The sequence below is a fragment of the Somniosus microcephalus genome, chromosome 1 (assembly GCF_052327205.1).
Source record: "Somniosus microcephalus isolate GS21.2 chromosome 1, FLI_Smic_1.0, whole genome shotgun sequence".
NCBI lineage: Eukaryota > Metazoa > Chordata > Chondrichthyes > Squaliformes > Somniosidae > Somniosus > Somniosus microcephalus.
The window spans coordinates 444,715,444-444,733,396 of NC_140987.1; the positions used below are offsets into that span (position 1 = coordinate 444,715,444).

General features: G+C 44.1%; 1 protein-coding gene across 3 annotated transcripts in view; it reads right to left on the bottom strand.

Annotated features, from left to right (window-relative positions):
* Nucleotides 1–1,162: 1,162 nt before the first annotated feature.
* Nucleotides 1,163–17,953, bottom strand: part of fam199x (family with sequence similarity 199, X-linked) — a 36,838-nt gene continuing 20,047 nt past the window's right edge. For 2 of the 3 annotated variants that reach the window (XM_086001839.1, XM_086001847.1), the window contains exons 4-7: nucleotides 10,932–11,084; nucleotides 8,150–8,311; nucleotides 3,172–3,426; nucleotides 1,163–1,726 (exon numbers count right to left, since the gene is read on the bottom strand). In XM_086001839.1, coding sequence (XP_085857965.1) covers nucleotides 1,556–1,726; nucleotides 3,172–3,426; nucleotides 8,150–8,311; nucleotides 10,932–11,084 — 741 coding nt within the window. In that variant the 3' untranslated portion in view covers nucleotides 1,163–1,555. The remainder of the gene's footprint in view (nucleotides 1,727–3,171; nucleotides 3,427–8,149; nucleotides 8,312–10,931; nucleotides 11,085–17,953) is intronic. The other variant, XM_086001857.1, reaches the window with a different exon arrangement.

Sequence of the window (17,953 nt, forward strand, 5' to 3'; positions counted from 1 at the left end):
GCACTGCATGAAATATACCCAGCTACTGTAAAATTTGCAGTAAATATTGTGCGCACACTGAGGATATTAGTCCTTACCCCCAACCCTTTGCACTGCAGCCTACACAGTATTGTACTGAACTACTTAAAAGGAAAGGAAAGCTGGGGGCTGGGGAGGGGGAGAAAGGAGAGATGGGGGGGGGGAAGGAGAGACGGGGGGGGGGGAAGGAGAGACGGGGGGGGGGGAAGGAGAGACGGAGGGGGAAGGAGAGACGGGGGGGGGGGGGGAAGGAGAGACGGGGGGGGGGGGGGGAAGGAGAGACGGGGGGGGGGGGAAAGGAGAGGAGAGACCGGGGGGGGGGGGGAGAAAGGAGAGATGGGGGGGGAGAAAGGGAAGGGAAGAGGAGTAGTCTTAGCAGAAAAATCAAAGAGTTTCTTCTTTTACATTTTTTATTTAAGTAAGCGTGAAGTTTTCTCTCGGAACGCAGACCCACCAACTGGGTCGCCGTTCTCAGCCGGTCTAGTGACATCACCACAAATGCTGTGGTGGCTCCACTGGAGTTATGACCTCCAACTGTCCAGAGTGTCACTGCCAAACCTCAATAACCCCAGGAAGCAGGCTGTTGGGGGTGGGGGTGAGATGGAGATTTCCCAGGTGGGAAGAGTCAATAGCACAGCTCTGAAGGCCTGGGCCTTTGCTTTCTATGGAGCCACTTCAGGTTCTTCCCACTGGCGACGACATGAATAGTCTGGGAAACTTGGCTTTGGGGCCCCTGCGCCAGTAAGAAGCTTGACTTTTTAAAACAAAATTCTGTTCAGACTATTATTTTCCATGTAAACAGGAGGTGGGAGAGGTACTTTCAACAACAAAAATACTCCTGCGCAACTTTCCTTCGCCTTTAAGTCTGTTCTGAGAAAAGTCATAAGCCCTTTAAATAATTTGTTTGTCCTGACCTCTTGCATACAACAGGATTCAATATATGCAATTTGGATAAATAATCGGCCAGAACACACAGCATCATTTCTATAAACATGGAAAAAGCTGATCAAGCTAATCATGCAATTTAGTAATGGCAGATAAGTACTGCACTGGTGATGGTAATTGTTAAACGTTGCCAAATCATCAATGTTTCAAAGGATTTGCACAATAACTATTGTGCAAGTAAAGAATCAAAAACATGAAATATCTTAATACACATATATATATATATTTTTTTTCCACAGGCAATATTTCAAATACTACAGTGATGCACAAAAAAAATGAAATATATTTCTACTAAAGTAGAGCACCTCACATTAGTGCTATAGGAATATATATGTTTTCAAAAGCATATTGTTGCTGCCAAGTCATTTAGATACCTTATGGACGACACTTAACGTTTTCTGTACAAATCAGTGTTTCAGCAGCTTCAATTGAATTATCAAGTGGTCTTAAAAACACAAAATAAAAGGTACACGATGTTAAATTGTAAACGGAAATCGTCCCCTTTTAACTTTTATCTCAGCTTTCAAGCTGCTGGTTAGTGTTATAACTCATTTTCTTTTAAATTCAATATACATCGCTATTTTACATTTGGTCACATTAAAATGTCCACGTCCCCTTCGTGGTCTTCCTCCGCTACCTTCACCGAGAGCACCTCCTCGTTCAGAAATAAGCCACTCAGTCTCTCTTTCCGCGCTTGCCGCTGCTCTTTCAACTGACGCTTCCGCATGGCTTTCTGTTGCAGTTTACGCTGTTTGGATCGTTTCTGTCGAACAGTTGGTTTTGGTGGGGTGGGGTGGGAAGAAAGAGGGGCAGGTGGGAGAGAAAGGGCAGCGAGAGAGTTAGGAGTTGTCACGCCATACCCATCCGTTTTATTTTTAAGAGTTTGAGATACGTCATCCCAAGGGTGCTCAATGGACTGAGTATATTGTAGCACAAGGATTAGAGATTGTACACGTGCCTTTTATTTTACAATCAATTTAAGGCAATAATAAAAGGCAGAGCACCTCTCGTTGATCAAATTTGGTTAGCCTCTGCACTGCAGGTAAACTGGACAATCCAATGAGCTGGACAATGCTGGGGCAACATGCGGTTTTGAAAGACTTCCATGTTGCACCATACAACACACCAGTCCTTCAGATAATTTTCTTTAAAAAACTGATAAACAGGTCGGCTTCGCTTCTTCCAAAGAAGACCAGGAAGTGCTACTGCTACCTAGGAGTGCAGGGATATTGCTCCTCGTAGCACTGGCATGTTGACTTGTTTGCATTTAGTGTCCTCTCAGTTGGCAGCACTCTCTCTCACCTCTGAGTCAGAAGGTTGTGGGTTAAAGTCCCACTCCAGAGACTTGAGCACAAAAATCTAGGCTGACGCTCCAGTGCAGTACTGAGTGAGCGCTGCACTGTCGGAAGGGCCGTCTTTCGGGCGAGACGTTAAACCAAGGTCTGTTCTCAGGTGGAGATGGCGCTATTTCGAAGAAGAGCAGGGGAGCTATCCCCGGTGTCCTGGCCAATATTTATCCCTCAATCAACCTAACAAAAACAGATTATCTGATCATCATCACATTGCTGTTTGTGGGAGCTTGCTGTGTGCAAATTGGCTGCTGCGTTTCCTAAACTAAAACAGTGGCTACACTTCAGAAAGTATTTAATTGGCTGTTAAGCGCTTTTGGATGTCCGGTGGTCGTGAAAGACGCTATATAAATGCAAGTCTTTTTCTTCTTGATGTCAAAAGGAGCAAATGCTGATTCAGATTCAGACTAAGGTATCAAATTCAGTCACATCTTTCCTGATGCTTCTTCATTGCATTAAGTGTGGAAACAGAGCGAGGAAGAACCTATGGGGTGACTGTACCCGCTTCCTCTGGCTGGATCACGCTCATCCTTTTATCTCCGAGACAAGCCTCCAGTGTTTAAAACAATTGTCTCTGATTTAGCGATATTGCAATCCAACTAAAATCTTGTTTGAGAGAGAGTCGGGGTCCCTAGCAATTTTCCCCACTGCAGAAGGCAGTGAAACATTAAATAATTTCGGTCAGACTTGAATGTCAGAAACTGCAGCGTTCTGTACGCTGCACTAATCAGCCCGACTTCAAAAAGGCAAATTGTACGTTACACCCAGGACCAGTGAAAATCAGAAGCACGCAATGCTCACGAGCAACATCTAAACTTGCAAAGACAAATCAATCATTTTCAATTAACGAAGCTCTTACCTTCGAGTCTCTTATTCTCTCGGCTGCACTTGTGGACAGGTTGCTGTCGCTGTGCGCCCGGCTCATATTGGCACTCGAAGCAGATGTGGAGTTACAGCCACTGGATCCACTACTGCTGGCCGAGCTCACCATGCTGGCACTGCTGCTGCTGGCCCCGCTCACACCGCTGACCCCGCAGCCAGTGTAACTGCCTCTCCGCCAGCTTTCCCGCACAGATCGCTGGCGAGCGCCATGCTCTTTAATGTAATTTCTCACCTAAATGGGATATGATGCGTTAATTGGACCTGCTCACCAACACTCTGCACCAAAACGATGCACAGAATTTACCTTTCCACCAACAACCTGCTGCGGCTTCTAAAAAGTCAATAGCTTCACTTTACAAGTAGGGTTTCCAGTTTTCTGCTAGAAGAACACAAGAATTAGGAGCAGGCCATACGGCCCCTCGAGCCGGCTCCGCCATTCAATAAGATCTTGGCTGATCTTTCACCTCAACTCCACTTTCCCGCCCAATCTCCATATCCCTTAATCCAAAAAATCTATCTATCTCAACCTCAAATATACTTGACAATTCAGCATCCACAGCCCACTGGGGTAGAGAATTCCAACGATTCACCACCCTCAGTGAAGAAATTTCTCCTCATCTCGGTCTTAAATGGCCGACTCCTTATCCCGAGACTGTGACCCCCTAGTTCTAGATTCCCCAGCCAGGGGAAACAACCTCTCAGCATCCACCCTGTCAATCCCCCTCAGAACCTTATACGTTTCAATGAGATCACCTCTCATGCTTCTAAACTTGAGAATATAGGCCCAATCTACTCAAACTAACCTCATAGGACAACCCCCTCAGCCCAGCAAAAAGTCAATTGAATGGCATTGATTCTGTGTTTTTAGTTTCACACGCTAAAAAGTGTGTACAGACAAAACAGTACAGGCGCCACTTCAAACATGTCACCAACGGCACATTTGTAGATTTTTTTTGGTACCAGAAGGGGGAAGTACTATTTTTTTTTTTTTTTTTAATCTCTTCAAAATTTAAAAAAAAAACAGCAAAAAAATATTTGGGTGCAACACCTATTAGGACAGCTACCAATTAGAATGGATGATGTTCAGCTTCTATTTGGAACCAAGGACCAGATAGTTTGAGGCCCCTTCATGCAAGTCCGCACAACCTGCACCCACCCACCCACCCCGCGTCCCCAACCGTACCCATCACCGAGGGAATACAAGTCATGCTCTTACAACTTCAATAAAGATAGGGTTCTAAACCATCAGGCCACATGGGTAGAGTAAGTCATCTCCCACCCATCCCAACTAAACCCTCTAGGGAAGGAACGAACAAACTGCTTCAATCCTTAAACAAGCACAAACCCCAGTGTATGCACAACCGTAGCAAAAACCCAACACACCAATGCACTCTCCTGAAAGCACCATACAATTAAACAGCCAAAGCTACACAACTCGTGCGCAGCAGATTGCAACTCAAGAACAGATAACTTAATTCGAGGGTAGGAGCATGCAAGGAGGTCCTTCCAACACCATTCCAATCTGCTTGTATGTGCATGTGCTGCTGAACTGTAGTTTAACAGGAATTTTTAGTATGTTTAAATGGTCAATGAAGTGATGCCCCAGAATGACTCCATTATCATTGCATCATGTGACCACCAGGATGGTAGAGGCGAACAAGATGGATCTTGGTCTTATTTAGTCCAGCAATTCCCATGTTGCCATGTTCCTATGTAACAATGGCTATAGCAACTCCAGGCTAGATGACTGTTCTAGATTGTGTACCATCTTATTAAGACTGTTCCATAAACATTGTCTTTATTTTAACTTCAGGTGAAAGGTGGTGCAGTAAGATCAGTGTACGCTGACAATACTGTAGCATAGGATTAACCGCAACATTTCAAATGATCCTTCAAAAATTAATGTAAAAGGTCTAAGGTAGGTTTACAATGCATGTGTGCGAACGCACGAAGCGTAGTAAATAAGGTTGGCGAGCTGCAGGCGCAAATAGCCACTAGGGAATATGATGTCGTGGCAATAACGGAGACCTGGCTCAAAAAAGGGCAGGATTGGGTATTAAATATTCCTGGATATAGGGTGTTCAGGAAAGGAGGTGGGGTGGCAGTATTGGTTAAGGAGAATGTTACAGTGCTGGAGAGAGAGGATGTCCTGGAGGGGTCATAGACAGAATCTATTTGGTTAGAGTTAAGACACAATAGAGGTGCCATTACACTACTAGGTGTATTCTATAGGCCACCAACTAGTGGGAAGGATGTAAAGGAGCAAATTTGCAGGGAAATTACAGAGGTGCAAGAACTATAGAGTAGTGATAATGGGGGACTTCAATTATCCTAATATAGACTGGGATAGTAATAGTGTAAAGGGCAGAGAGGGGAAGAATTTCTGAAGTGTGTTCAGGAGAACTTTCTTGATCAGTACGTTTCCAGCCCAACGAGGAAGGAGGCATTGCTGGATCTGGGGAATGAGGTGGGTCACGTGGAACAAGTGTCAGTAGGGGAACATTTAGGGAAGTGATCATAGTATCATAAGGTTTAGATTAGCTATGGAAAAGGACAGGGAGCAATCTAGAGAGTCAAAATACTTAAACTGGAGGAAGGGGTTGAGAACGGATCTGGCCCAGCTAAATTGGAACCAAAGATTGGCAGGCAAAACTGTAATCGAACAATGGGCTGCCTTTAAAGCAGAGATGGTTCGGGTACAGTCAAGGTACATTCCCACGAGGGGGAAAGGTAGGGCAACAAAAGCCAGAGCTCTCTGGATGACAAAAGAGATATAGAGAGCAAGATGAAGCAGAAAAAGAGCACGTATGACAGAGGTCAGGTTGAGAATACAAGTGAGAATCAGGCTGAATATAGAAAGTAGAGGGGAAGTGAAAAATAAAATAAGAGGGGCAAAGAGAGAGTATGAGAATATATTGGCAGCCAACATAAAAGGGGATTCAAAAGTCTTCTATAGGCATATAAATAGTAAAAGGGTAGTAAGAGGAGGGGTGCGGCCGATTAGGGACCAAAAAGGAGACCTGCGCATGGAGGCAGAGGTACTAATTGAGTACTTTGCATCTGTCTTCACCAAGGAAGAAGATGCTGCCAAAGTCAATGAAAGAGGAGGTAGTGGAGATACTGGATGAAAGAGGAGGTACTAGAAAGGCTGGCTGTACTTAAAATAGATAAGTCACCAGGACTGGGTGGGATGTATCCTAGGATGCTGAGGGAAGTTAAAGGAGGAAATCACAGGGGTACTGGCCATGATCTTCCAATCCTCCTTGGATACAGGGCTGGTGCCAGAAGCGTGGAGAATTGCCAATGTTACACCCTTGTTCAAAAAAGGTGCAAGGATAAACCCAGCAACTACAGGCCAGTCAGTTTAACCTCGGTAGTGGGAAAGCTTTTAGAAACGATAATCCGGGACAGTCACTTGGACAAGTGTGGATTAATTAAGGAAAGCCAGCACAGAGTTGTTAAAGACAAATTGTGTTTAACTAACGATCGAGTTTTTTTGATGAGGTAACAGAGAGGGTTAGAGTCAGAGTTGTACAGCACAGAAAGAGGCCCTTCGGCCCATCACGTCCACACCAGCCATCAAGCCCCGTCTATTCTAATCCCATTTTCCAGCACTTGGAACGCCATAGCATACAAGGCTACGGACCAAGTGCTCATCTAAATGCTTCTTGAATGTTGTGAGGGTTCCTGCCTCTACTACCCTTTCAGACAGTGAGTTCCAGATTCCAACCACCCTCTGGGTGAAAAAGTATTTCCTCAAATCCCCTCTAAACCTCCTGCCCCTTATCTTGAAACTATGCCCCCTGGTTATTGACCCCTCTACTAAGGGGCAAAGTTCCTTTCTATCTACAGGAAACTCTTTGGTATCCAGCACCGACGAGACCAGCGTGTTGCCGGTTGATTAAAAATTCCGGATGACGGAGAGGGTTATCTACCGAGGCTATTTTTAACAAACAAAAATTTTTTAAAAATCAAGAAATGTGCAGTATACAGTAATTGGGTACTCACCTACAGAATGTTGTGTTAAATGGATGGTGGAAGATGCTTGATTAAGTACAGTACTGCCAGTTGAGGGTAATCCATAACTCTTTAATTACTTCCGACAGCGCCAAGAAGCCAAGTAGTGGCAGTTTGGAGAACTACCCCCACTGACTAACTCGGCCACCGTGGGAGACTCGGACTCGGCAACATTTCCGGTTATTGAGGTGTTGTTTTCGGAGTGAGAATTTTGCCGGTTAATAGAGAATTCCGGATATTTAGGTGCCGTTTAAACGAGTTTCCTGTGCCCTGTCTATGCCCCTCATAATTTTGTACACCTCAATCAGGTCCCCCCTCAGTCTTCTCTGCTCTAAGGAAAACAATGTTTTTCCTCATGGGGCATCTGGTCTTTTGGCCAATCACTTTAAATCTGTGCCCTCTGGTTATCGACCCTTCAGCCACTGAAAACGGATTATTTACTCGATCTAAACCCTTCATGGTTTTGAACACCTCTATCAAATTTCCTCTTAGCCTTCTCTAGTCCATCGACGTTACTGTATTCCCTCATCCCTGGAACCATTCCAGTAAATCTCTTCTGTACCCTCTCCAAAGCCGTCGGGTCCTTCCTAAAGTGTTACTGCTTTTTTTTAAAAATTAGGTTTGCTAAAATAATTGGTTGCAATTGCATACTGAAATTTACCATTTGCATTCACTTGCTAAGAGAGCATTCACATTTGAATAGCAAACACAAGTAGAAAATCAACCACAATGACAGCATGAAACTTAAATTTCTATTACAAAATTGCTGCAGAAAACTTGAAGAAAACAAAAACTATGCATTCATGAAATGCAAATAAGTTTCCACCTTTATACTAAAGTAAAAACAAAGTATTTATACAATCACATCAATTCTCACTTACAAGGAGATAAACTTATGGCTTTCATCACGTACAATAAAATTTGGTCTCGAGATTTACCTGCTTCAGCTTTTCATCTGTCAGACAGTTCAGTTCAATTATAAATTCACTGTCCGTAGGGGAAATCTGAGCATTCGGATCAATAATTTTAATAATGTCCAGCTGCTCGCGTAGGCCCATTTCTGTACTGACTTTACGGCTCAGGTATTCAATATATTCAACCTGAAACAAGTAGAAATGATAAGCAGGTAGACATTTACAACCAGTCGCAATTAATATACAACAGTTGAATATATAGTGACCCTATTATGTTCCATGTACATCTAGTTATGTCGCGACAAATTTGATTATGCTTTACTCCGTACTCATCAAGCTCGTGAACTTTAACTCAGTTCCAGAGAGCGGCTAATAGATGAACACATCATTAGTTAGTTTTTATAATATTAACAGTACCCCAGATTAAAAGTGGTCGGGGACTTTATTCAGGTCTTGAAGTCCCGAACGAGCAAATATCTCCCAAATCTGTGTTTAGCGGTAGATTTAGTGCAACATATAACTTGTGTAACATTCCAATTAAAAGCGATCAAGACATGCTAGGGAATGCTGCACTGGTCATTAGAATGGCAAATTTCACACATTTTATAAGCACAATATCGTTGAAATTTGACCTGGAGCTACAGCGAGCAGTAACTAAAGTCTCCCCCATCAAAAGGTTCAGATTGAGGGGTCAAAATACAACACAAATTTCTACAAACAGTGACATTTAAAAAAGATGATAAAAGAGTGTTACCAGTGCAATATTCCATTATGCACAGCTTGTTCTATTATATAGGGGTGGGGCGGCAGTGGGGTGTGGGAGGGAGAGAAATGAAATAATTGGGATGTGTCGGCCTAGAAATTGGTGCGCACTGGCCTGCGAGTGCTACCTGCTCCGTAACGGGTAGGCCAGAGGCACACCCAATATTGGGCCTTGGGCCTCATTTACACAAGATCGGCGAGCTGTGGACACCTGCTGGGCTTCCCCATAAAGACAGACATTTTTTTTAATCTAGGGCCTTTTATGACCTCAGAGCATCCCAAAGCACTTTACAGCCAATGAAGTACTTTTGAAGTGTAGTCACTGTTGTAATGCAGGAAACGCGGCAGCCAATTTGCAAACAGCAATGTGATGACCACCAGATCATTTTTTTAAATTTTTTTTTTTATAAAGTGATGTTGGTTGAGGGAAAAAATGTTGGCCGGGACACTGGGAGAACTTTCCTGCTCTTGAAAGTCATGCAACTTTCAGACTTAATAATTGAGGATTTTTTCAGTGCAACTAAAGCCCACTTCATTAAGGGTTTTGATTCTGAAAAAGCACAATTCCTTACACTCTAGGAAACCATACAAGTAATTGTATAAAAAAGGACAATATTTGCTTAAGTACAGTATTTTAAATTCCATTGATACTAATTTTAGGCAGTAGAGCAACTGGCATTTTCACCATTGCAAATGCTAATCGTACCAGCATCGGTTTCAAGCCGCATCTGAATCTTATGAAAAGAGTGTAACAAAATTTCCACTATAATGCTTATTTCTTGCCAGGAACACCATTGTTTCCCCATGAGCAACAACCTTTACAAATACAATTATAGTTGTTGGGATAGTCATCCTACGTATACAAATTTAAACAAGTTGAATTGTAATCTTCAAGACATAGTGAGAATTGATCATTTTTTTCTATAAAATCCGAGGTACTGCAGTTAGAAATACATTCAGCTACTGAGGAATCTAGCTAGCCCAAATGCTGCAAGTCAGCAGTCTAAGGTTATCCCAGTGAAACATAAAAGATTCTGAGGGCGATTGACCAGGTAGATGAGTGCAGCTCCAACAACACTCAAGAAGCTCGACACCATCCAGGACAAAGCAGCCCACTTGATTGGCACCTCATTCACCACCTTAAACATTCACTCCCTTCACCACCGGCGCACCGTGTCTGCAGTGTGTACCATCTACAAGATGCACTGCAGCAACTCGCCAAAGCTTCTTCAGCAGCACCTCCCAAACCCGCGACCTCTTCCACCTAGAAGGACAAGGGCAGCAGGCCCATGGGAACACCACCACCTCCAAGTTACACATCTTCCTGACTTGGAAGTATATCGGCCGTTGCTTCATCGTCGCTGGGTCAAAATCCTGGAACTCCCTCCCTAACAGCACTGTGGGAGTACCTTCACCGCACGGACTGCAGCGGTTCAAGAAGGCGGCTCACCACCACCTTCGAGGGCAATTAGGGATGGGCAATAAATGCTAGATTTGCCAGCGACGCCCACATCCCATAAACGAATACAATCAAATCCACGGGTAAACTGATGCCAGTGACCATTTGTAGTAATATTTGAATACGATAAAGTGATCACGTGAGATTTGAGTTATGAAGCCAAGCACAAGAATTAATTAAGCATGAATTTAGAAATAATGGTTCCCCAAAAGACCCAACGCTCCCACGTGCACCCAGAGGTTCGTTTCTTTAGTTGACAGAATTGACAGCAGCAATGTCTCATTACACCCTCACATACATAAATCAATTTTAAATAGAAGTGCAACAATGTACAAAAGCATAATCGAAAAAAGTGTCTGTTTGGAGAAATCTTAAATATTTCCAAAAGAAAATCAAATTACCTGTAGCATTATAAAATCTTCTACAGTCATACTATATAGAAGTATGCTTTCAAAAATATATAAAGGGTATAAAGTGGTACAAGCTGTTTAGTAAATTGATGCACAGCTCATTCAATCTCGCATATAACCTAGTCATTCCTGCGCTACACAGTAAACTTCACAATTAAAACCAATCCCCAAATACCTGCTCATCATTGGACATTGCACTCCACGGAAGCTCGTCCAAACTTCTGTGCTGTTTGCTTCTTCTCTTTAGAGCAGGGCAAGGAGAACTTGGAATACTGGGAACCACATCAGACAAGACATCACTTCCACTTGCAAAATCACTGCCAGGCAGCTTTGAAAGAAGAAAATAGAAAACCTTAAGAACAGATCAATAAGAGGAGACAGCTACAAAGCACTGACGTGCAAAAATCTGGAGTCAGAACCTCATGGTTATGATTAAGAACAGCGCCAGCATTTACATTTAATGCGCTTCATCTCGGAGCAATTGCGAAGTCAATTAATGGCACAATTATGATTGAATAATTCATATCAGATGGATTGTGCACAGGGTCAATACAGCATTTTCTAGGAGCATTTCAGCTTTTCAGAACAGCAAGAAGGCCAAGGTTAAGGTGAAAAAAATCTTGGGGCAATTTACAGGAACATGTTCAATAAATGATGCCCAAAGTCTAACCACAGGACACTGACAATTTGCCATATCCAGAGTAACGCGCATTTATTTTGCAAAAGGCGGCATGGTTGAAATCTCCCCCCCTTCCCCACCCCACCTATCCATCTTTTGAAGCTGTTGATTCCTCAATGGATTACAGTTGCCAAGTGCAAGCCTCGACAATGGAAGTCAGTGGGCTATTCCACCATGGCAGCTTCGCAGCGGAGCCCGGTCTTGTCCTCGCTCGACGTCTGCACACGTACACCTTCCAGCAGGGACCCTGAACAGCAACCAGTAGCTGGAAACCTGGCCGATTTTCGCTCACGAACCCTGGGGTGTCCAGGCAGCCAGTGAGTGAGATCAGCTACAAGTACTGTGAAAATTATGATGTTCTATACATTACAACAGTGACTACACTTCAAAAAGTACTTCATTGGCTGTAAAGCGCTTTGGGACATCTGGCGGTCGTGAAAGGTGCTATATAAATGCACATTCTTTTTTTCCCCCCCAAAACAGGACCATTGGAGGCCTGCGATTGCCACAGGCAGGAACCCACTCGATAGGAGGCTTCATTTTAAGCGGAGAGAGAAAATGGCAGTTTGATACACTCACAAAAATGATGGCTGGCTTCTTGTACGAGATTGAGCTCGACAGCAAGAGCACCAGATGTCTGCCAACACACTCTCAATGCAATAATCTTAACTCCGAACAGACTAGGATTGTATCCGGGACCTTATTGATCGGCATCGGTCCAGTTATTCACTGGATAAAACTTGCCGAGCAAGCAGGGGAGGTTGGTTGAAGATTTGATGGACCACATTCTCATTTGTTTAGTTCTTTCACCAAAAGAAATGCATCCAACACACATTTCTAAACTATGCTGCTTGGCAAAAATTGATAGTGACGAACTATATTCTGGACAGTGAGCATTAAAAACACGACTTTTTGTTAGGAGGGAGGGAAAACATTTTGCACTTCAAACAGAAAGTTTTTTTTTTGGTCAAACCTGCATCACGAACATAAGAAATAGGAGCAGGAGTTGGCCATTCGGCCCTTCGAGCCTGCTCCGTCATTCAATGAGATCATGGCTGATCTTCTGCCTCAGCTCCATTCACCAGCCCTATCGCCATATCTCTTGATGCCTTTACTAGTCAGAAATCTATCAACTTCTGTTTTGAATATACCCAATGACTGAGCCTCCACAGCCCTCTGGGGTAGAGAATTCCAAAGATTCACCACCGTGTGTGTGAAGAAATGTCTTCTCATCTCAGTCCTGAATGGCCTACCCTTTATCCTAAGGCTGTGGCCCCTGGTTCTAGACTCCCCAGCCAAGGGAAACATTCTCCCAGCATCCACCCTATCAAGCCCTGTAATAATTTTGTATGCTTCAATGAGATCCCCTCTCATTCTTCTGAATTCAAGAGAATACAGGTCTAGTTTACTCAATCTCTTCTCATACGAGTCCTGCCATCCCAGGAATCAATCTCGTGAACCTTCGCTGCACTCCCTCTATGGCAAGTATATCCTTCCATAGGTAAGGAAACCAAAATTGTACACAGTACTCCAGGTGTGGTCTCACCAAGGCCCTATACAATTGGAGTAAGACTTCTTTACTCCTGTACTCAAATCCTCTTGTAATGAAGGCCAGCATACCATTTGCCTTAATGGCTTGCTGCACCTGCACATTCACTTTCAGTGACTCATGTACAAGGACACCCAGGTCCCTTTGAGCATCTGCATTCCCCAATCTTTCACCATTTAGGAAATACTCTGCCTTTCTCTTTTTTCTACCAAAGTGGATAACTTCACATTTATCCATATTATATTCCATCTGCCATGTTCTCACCCACTCACTGAGCCTGTCGAGATCCCCTTGAAGCCTCTTCACATCCTCTTCACAACTGACACTGCCACCTAGCTTTGTATCATCAGCAAATTTGGAAATGTTACATTTAGTCCCCTCATCCAAATCATTGATATAGATTGTGAATAGCTGGGGCCCAAGCACCGATCCTTGCGGTACAACACTAGTCACAGCCTGCCATCCTGAAAAAGACCCGTTTATCCCTACTCTTTTTCTGTCTGTTAACCAATTCTCACTCCATACTAGTATATTACCCCCAACGAATTCTATATAACAAGAATAAGCAACAAGTACTTTAGAATGTCGTGCCTTGTTTTTATGTAGCATTAACTCAGTCAGAAACTTACTCTTTTAAAGCCCACAGGAACACAATTTTAACTTTGAAAACATTAAACCAACCCTCCATAGTTACATCTCCATCATAATCTTATTGAAATATACTGATGTTATTATAGAATGAAAGAAATTACAGTACAAAAATAGGCCTTCTTAGGCAGTCCCTCGGAACCGAGGATGACTTGCTTCCACATTAAAAATGAGTTCGCAGGTGACTGATGAGTCCAATGCGGGACCTACAGTCTCTGTCACAGGTGGGGCAGACAGTGGTTGAAGGGGCGGGTGGGTGGGGTGCTTGGGTTGACGTGCGCTCCTTGCGCTTGGCTTCCGCTTGCTCCCGGCGAAGAGACTCGAGGTGTTCGGCGCCTTCCCGGATGCTTCTCCTCCACTTTGTGCGGTCTTGGGCCAGGGATTCCCAGGTGTCGGTGGGGATGTTACACTTTTTCCAAGGAGACTTTGAGGGTGTCCTTGAAGCGTTTCCTTTGCCCACCTGGGGCTCTCTTGCCGTGCCAGAGCTCCGAGTAGAGCGCTTGTTTTGGGAGTCTCGTATCGGGCATGCGGACAATGTGGTCCGTCCATTGGAGCTGATCGAGCGTGGTCAAAGCTTCGATGCTGGGGATGTTGGCCTGAGCAAGAACACTGACGTTGGTGCGCCTATCCTGGCAATGGATTTGCAGGATCTTGCGGAAGCAGCGTTGGTAGTACATCTCCAGTGCTTTGAGGTGCCTGCTGTACATGGTCCATATATAAAAAATAGGCCACAGTACATTGTGTGTGCTATTATCCCTTCAACACGCTCACTTCCAAAACTTTTCTCTATTATTTTACATTCTTCCTTTTCAAATACTCAGCCTATTCCCTTTTAAAGGATGCTATAGACTCTACCGCAAAGCATGATCAAGCTTGCTTTTATATAGAATCTTTCACAGGTAGCTTGTAATGTACACAAACACAGCAGCCAACTGGAGCATAGCAAGATTTCTCAAACAGCAATGAGATAATGACCAGACAATGTGGTTTTGGTGGTGTTGGTCGAGTGACGGAGCTTGGCCAGGACACCGGGAGAACGCTCCTGCTTCTCTTCGAATAGTGCCATGTGATCTTTTGCATCCAGAGAGGGGAGATAGGGCATTTATAGAACGGCTCACCTGAAAGACAGCAGCTCCAACAGTGCAGCACGCCCTCAGTTACTGCACTGAAAGCCTTCCATGTTCGAATAACCATGTGAAAACATTTCTACTGATTCCCCCTAGATCATTCAGATTTTTAGTTAATCTCTTAGCTACAGATTTGCCAACAATTGGAACCATTCTTTCACTACCTGCTCCCTCAAAACCAAAAACTTCTATTAGAACCTCTCTTAAGCCTTGATGAAAAAAAGTGTCAATTTTTTCAAGCCTTTCTTCATAGCTCTAACTTTTCATTCCTGGTATCATTCTAGCAAAACTTTTTCCATAGAATCACAGAAATTTACGGCACAGAAGGAGGCCATTCGGCCCATCATGTCTGTGCCGGCCGAAAAAGAGCTCTCCAGCCTAATCCCACTTTCCAGCTTTTGGTCCGTAGCCCTGTGGGTTAAGGCTCTTCAAGTGCATATCCAAGTACTTTTTAAATGTGATGAGGGTTTCTGCCTCTACCACCCTTTCAGGCAGTGAGTTCCAGACCCCCACCACCCTCTGGGTGAAAAAAGTTCTCAACTCCCATCTAATCCTTCTACCAATTACTTTAAACCTATGCCCTCTGGTTAGTGACCTCTCTGCTAAGGGAAATAGGTCCTTGCTATTACCTCTACCTGTAATATCTTCGGATATTGCTGTGCCTACAACAGTAAGCAATAGCCCAACTATTGCCTAACCACCACCTTGTACAATCTCAACAGCATCGTTGCGCTTTTGTAATTAATGCTGCTATATGTGAAATCCAGTTTCCCCATTTGCTTTTTAAAAAAAATATAAAGTAGCCTCTTCTACCTGCACTCAGCTTGGCTCATGATAGCTGATGAGAAAGTTGTGGGCCTGAGTCCCACTCCAGGTCTCGAGCACAGAACCCAGGCTGACACGTCGGTGCAGTAAATCCGAGTGCGACGTTGTCGGATGCAATGTTAAACCAAGGCCTTGTCTACCTGTTCAGGAGGATGTGGAAGCTCACATGGCTCTACCAAGAGGAGCAGGGAACTCTCTGAAAGTCCTGGCCAACATTCCTCCCTGAACAAGCACCACAAACAGATTGACTGGTCATTCGTCTCATTCTCTAGCTGCGGATTCTTACTGGGCATAAACTGACTGCTACAGAAGGTTGTGGGTTCAAGTCCCACTCCAGGGTTGAAACTCCCAGTGCAGTACCGAGGGAGTGCTGCACTGTCGGAGGTGCCATCTTAAGCCCCCCAGTCTGCTCTCGGGTGGCCGTAAAAGATCTCATGGCACTGTTTCGAAGAAGAGCAGGGGAGTTATCCCCGATGTCCTGGCCAACATTTATCTTTCAAGCAACATAACAAAAACAGATCACCTGGTCATTATCACATTGTTATTTGTGGGAGCTTGCTGTGCGCAAATTGGCTGCTGAGTTTCCTACATTACAACAGTGACTACACTTCAAAAAGTACTTCATTGGCTGTAAAGTTACTTTGGGACGTCCGGTGGTCATGAAAGGCGCTATATAAATGCAAGTCTTTCTTTCGCTACGTTTATCTCCACCCCAAAAATCATTAATTGCATGTGAAGTGCTTTGCAATGTTCCGAGAACATAAGGTACAGAATTAACAAGCTTTTTCTTTCTTGCACTCCCAATGTAATTTAGGGAAAAACTAACACTACAGCTTGGTGTCTAGTCCACATTGAAGTAATATAGAAACACAAATAGAATATAGTTATAATTAAAATCTGAAATTTTCATGCTTGTGACAGCAAATAAAGCCTAAATTATTCCATATTGGAAGGATTTATTGCAGTGATTAATGGGCATGCATCCCACTGCTGTGCCTTTTCCCCTTGGCAGAGAGGCCAATAACCAGGGGGCAGAGATTTAAAGTAATTGGTCGGAGGATTAGAGGGGAGTTGAGGAGAACTTTTTTCACCCAGAGGGTGGTGGGGGTCTGGAACTCACTGCCTGAAAGGGTGGCAGAGGCAGAAACCCTCATCACATTTAAAAAGTACTTGGATATGCACTTGAAGTGCCGTAACCTACAGGGCTACGGACCAAGAGCTGGAAAGTGGGATTAGGCTGGATAGCTCTTCCTCGGCCAGCACAGACACGATGGGCCGAATGGCCTCCTTCTGTGCTGTAAATTTCTAGGATTCTGATGCTAGTGTACACACACACACCTTTGTCTCCATTTGTTTGTACTTTCACCATTTGCCCCTTTCCCCTCCCCCCCCCCCCCCCCCCACCCACCCAGCAGTTATCTGAATCTGGCCTGTTTATCTTTCCTGGTGCTCTGTCCTCTCTACAATTCTCAGCTCTGGTTTCATTTAAACAGAGCTCCTGTTAAGAGGCCGAGATCACCAAAGACACTGACCTAGTAATCGCACCAGTTCAATAGAGCACTGAACATGGAACAAAAAGCAATTTGGAAAACAAATTAAAATATGTGTTTTTAAAAAGATTTTGGGGTAGACGACCTTTCGTGAAATGACCAACAATATTCACGTGTCCCCAGGAAACTACTACATTACTTAACTTTCAGCATGTCACAACTTTCTGAATAGCCTATCAACAAATTTGACCAATGTTGTGTTCAAACCTATGAGGGCTTTTTTTTTTTTAAATATAGAGTAAATAAGGAGAAACTGTTTCCACTGGCAAGAGGGTTGGTAGCCAGGGGACACAGATTTAAGGTCATCGGCAAAAGAACCAGGAGGGAGATGAGGAGATTATTTTTGCACAGCGAGTTATGATGATCTGGAACGCACTGCCTGAAAGGGTGGTGGAAGCAGATTCAATATATTCAATAGCAACTTTCAAAAGGGAATTGGATAAATAATTGAAATAGAAAAATCTGCAGGGCTACAGGGAAACAGGTGACGAGTGGAACTACAGGAAACTCTCTTAACCGGCACTTAAATATCCGGAAACCTCTCAACCGGCAAAATTCAGGAGTAGGTTCAGGTAAGTTTTACTATATATTAGTGGCCGTGTAACCGGGGTTCCTGGATCTGTGGCCGTGTAACCGGGGTTCCTGCACCTGTGGCCGTGCAACAGGGACTCCTGGATCTGTGGCCATGTATCACAGAAACCCCACAGTGCAGATAGAGGCCATTTCAGCCCATCGAGCCTGCACCGACACATATCCCACCCGATCCCCGTGACCCCTACACCAACACATATCCCACCCTATCCCCGTAACCCCACGTAT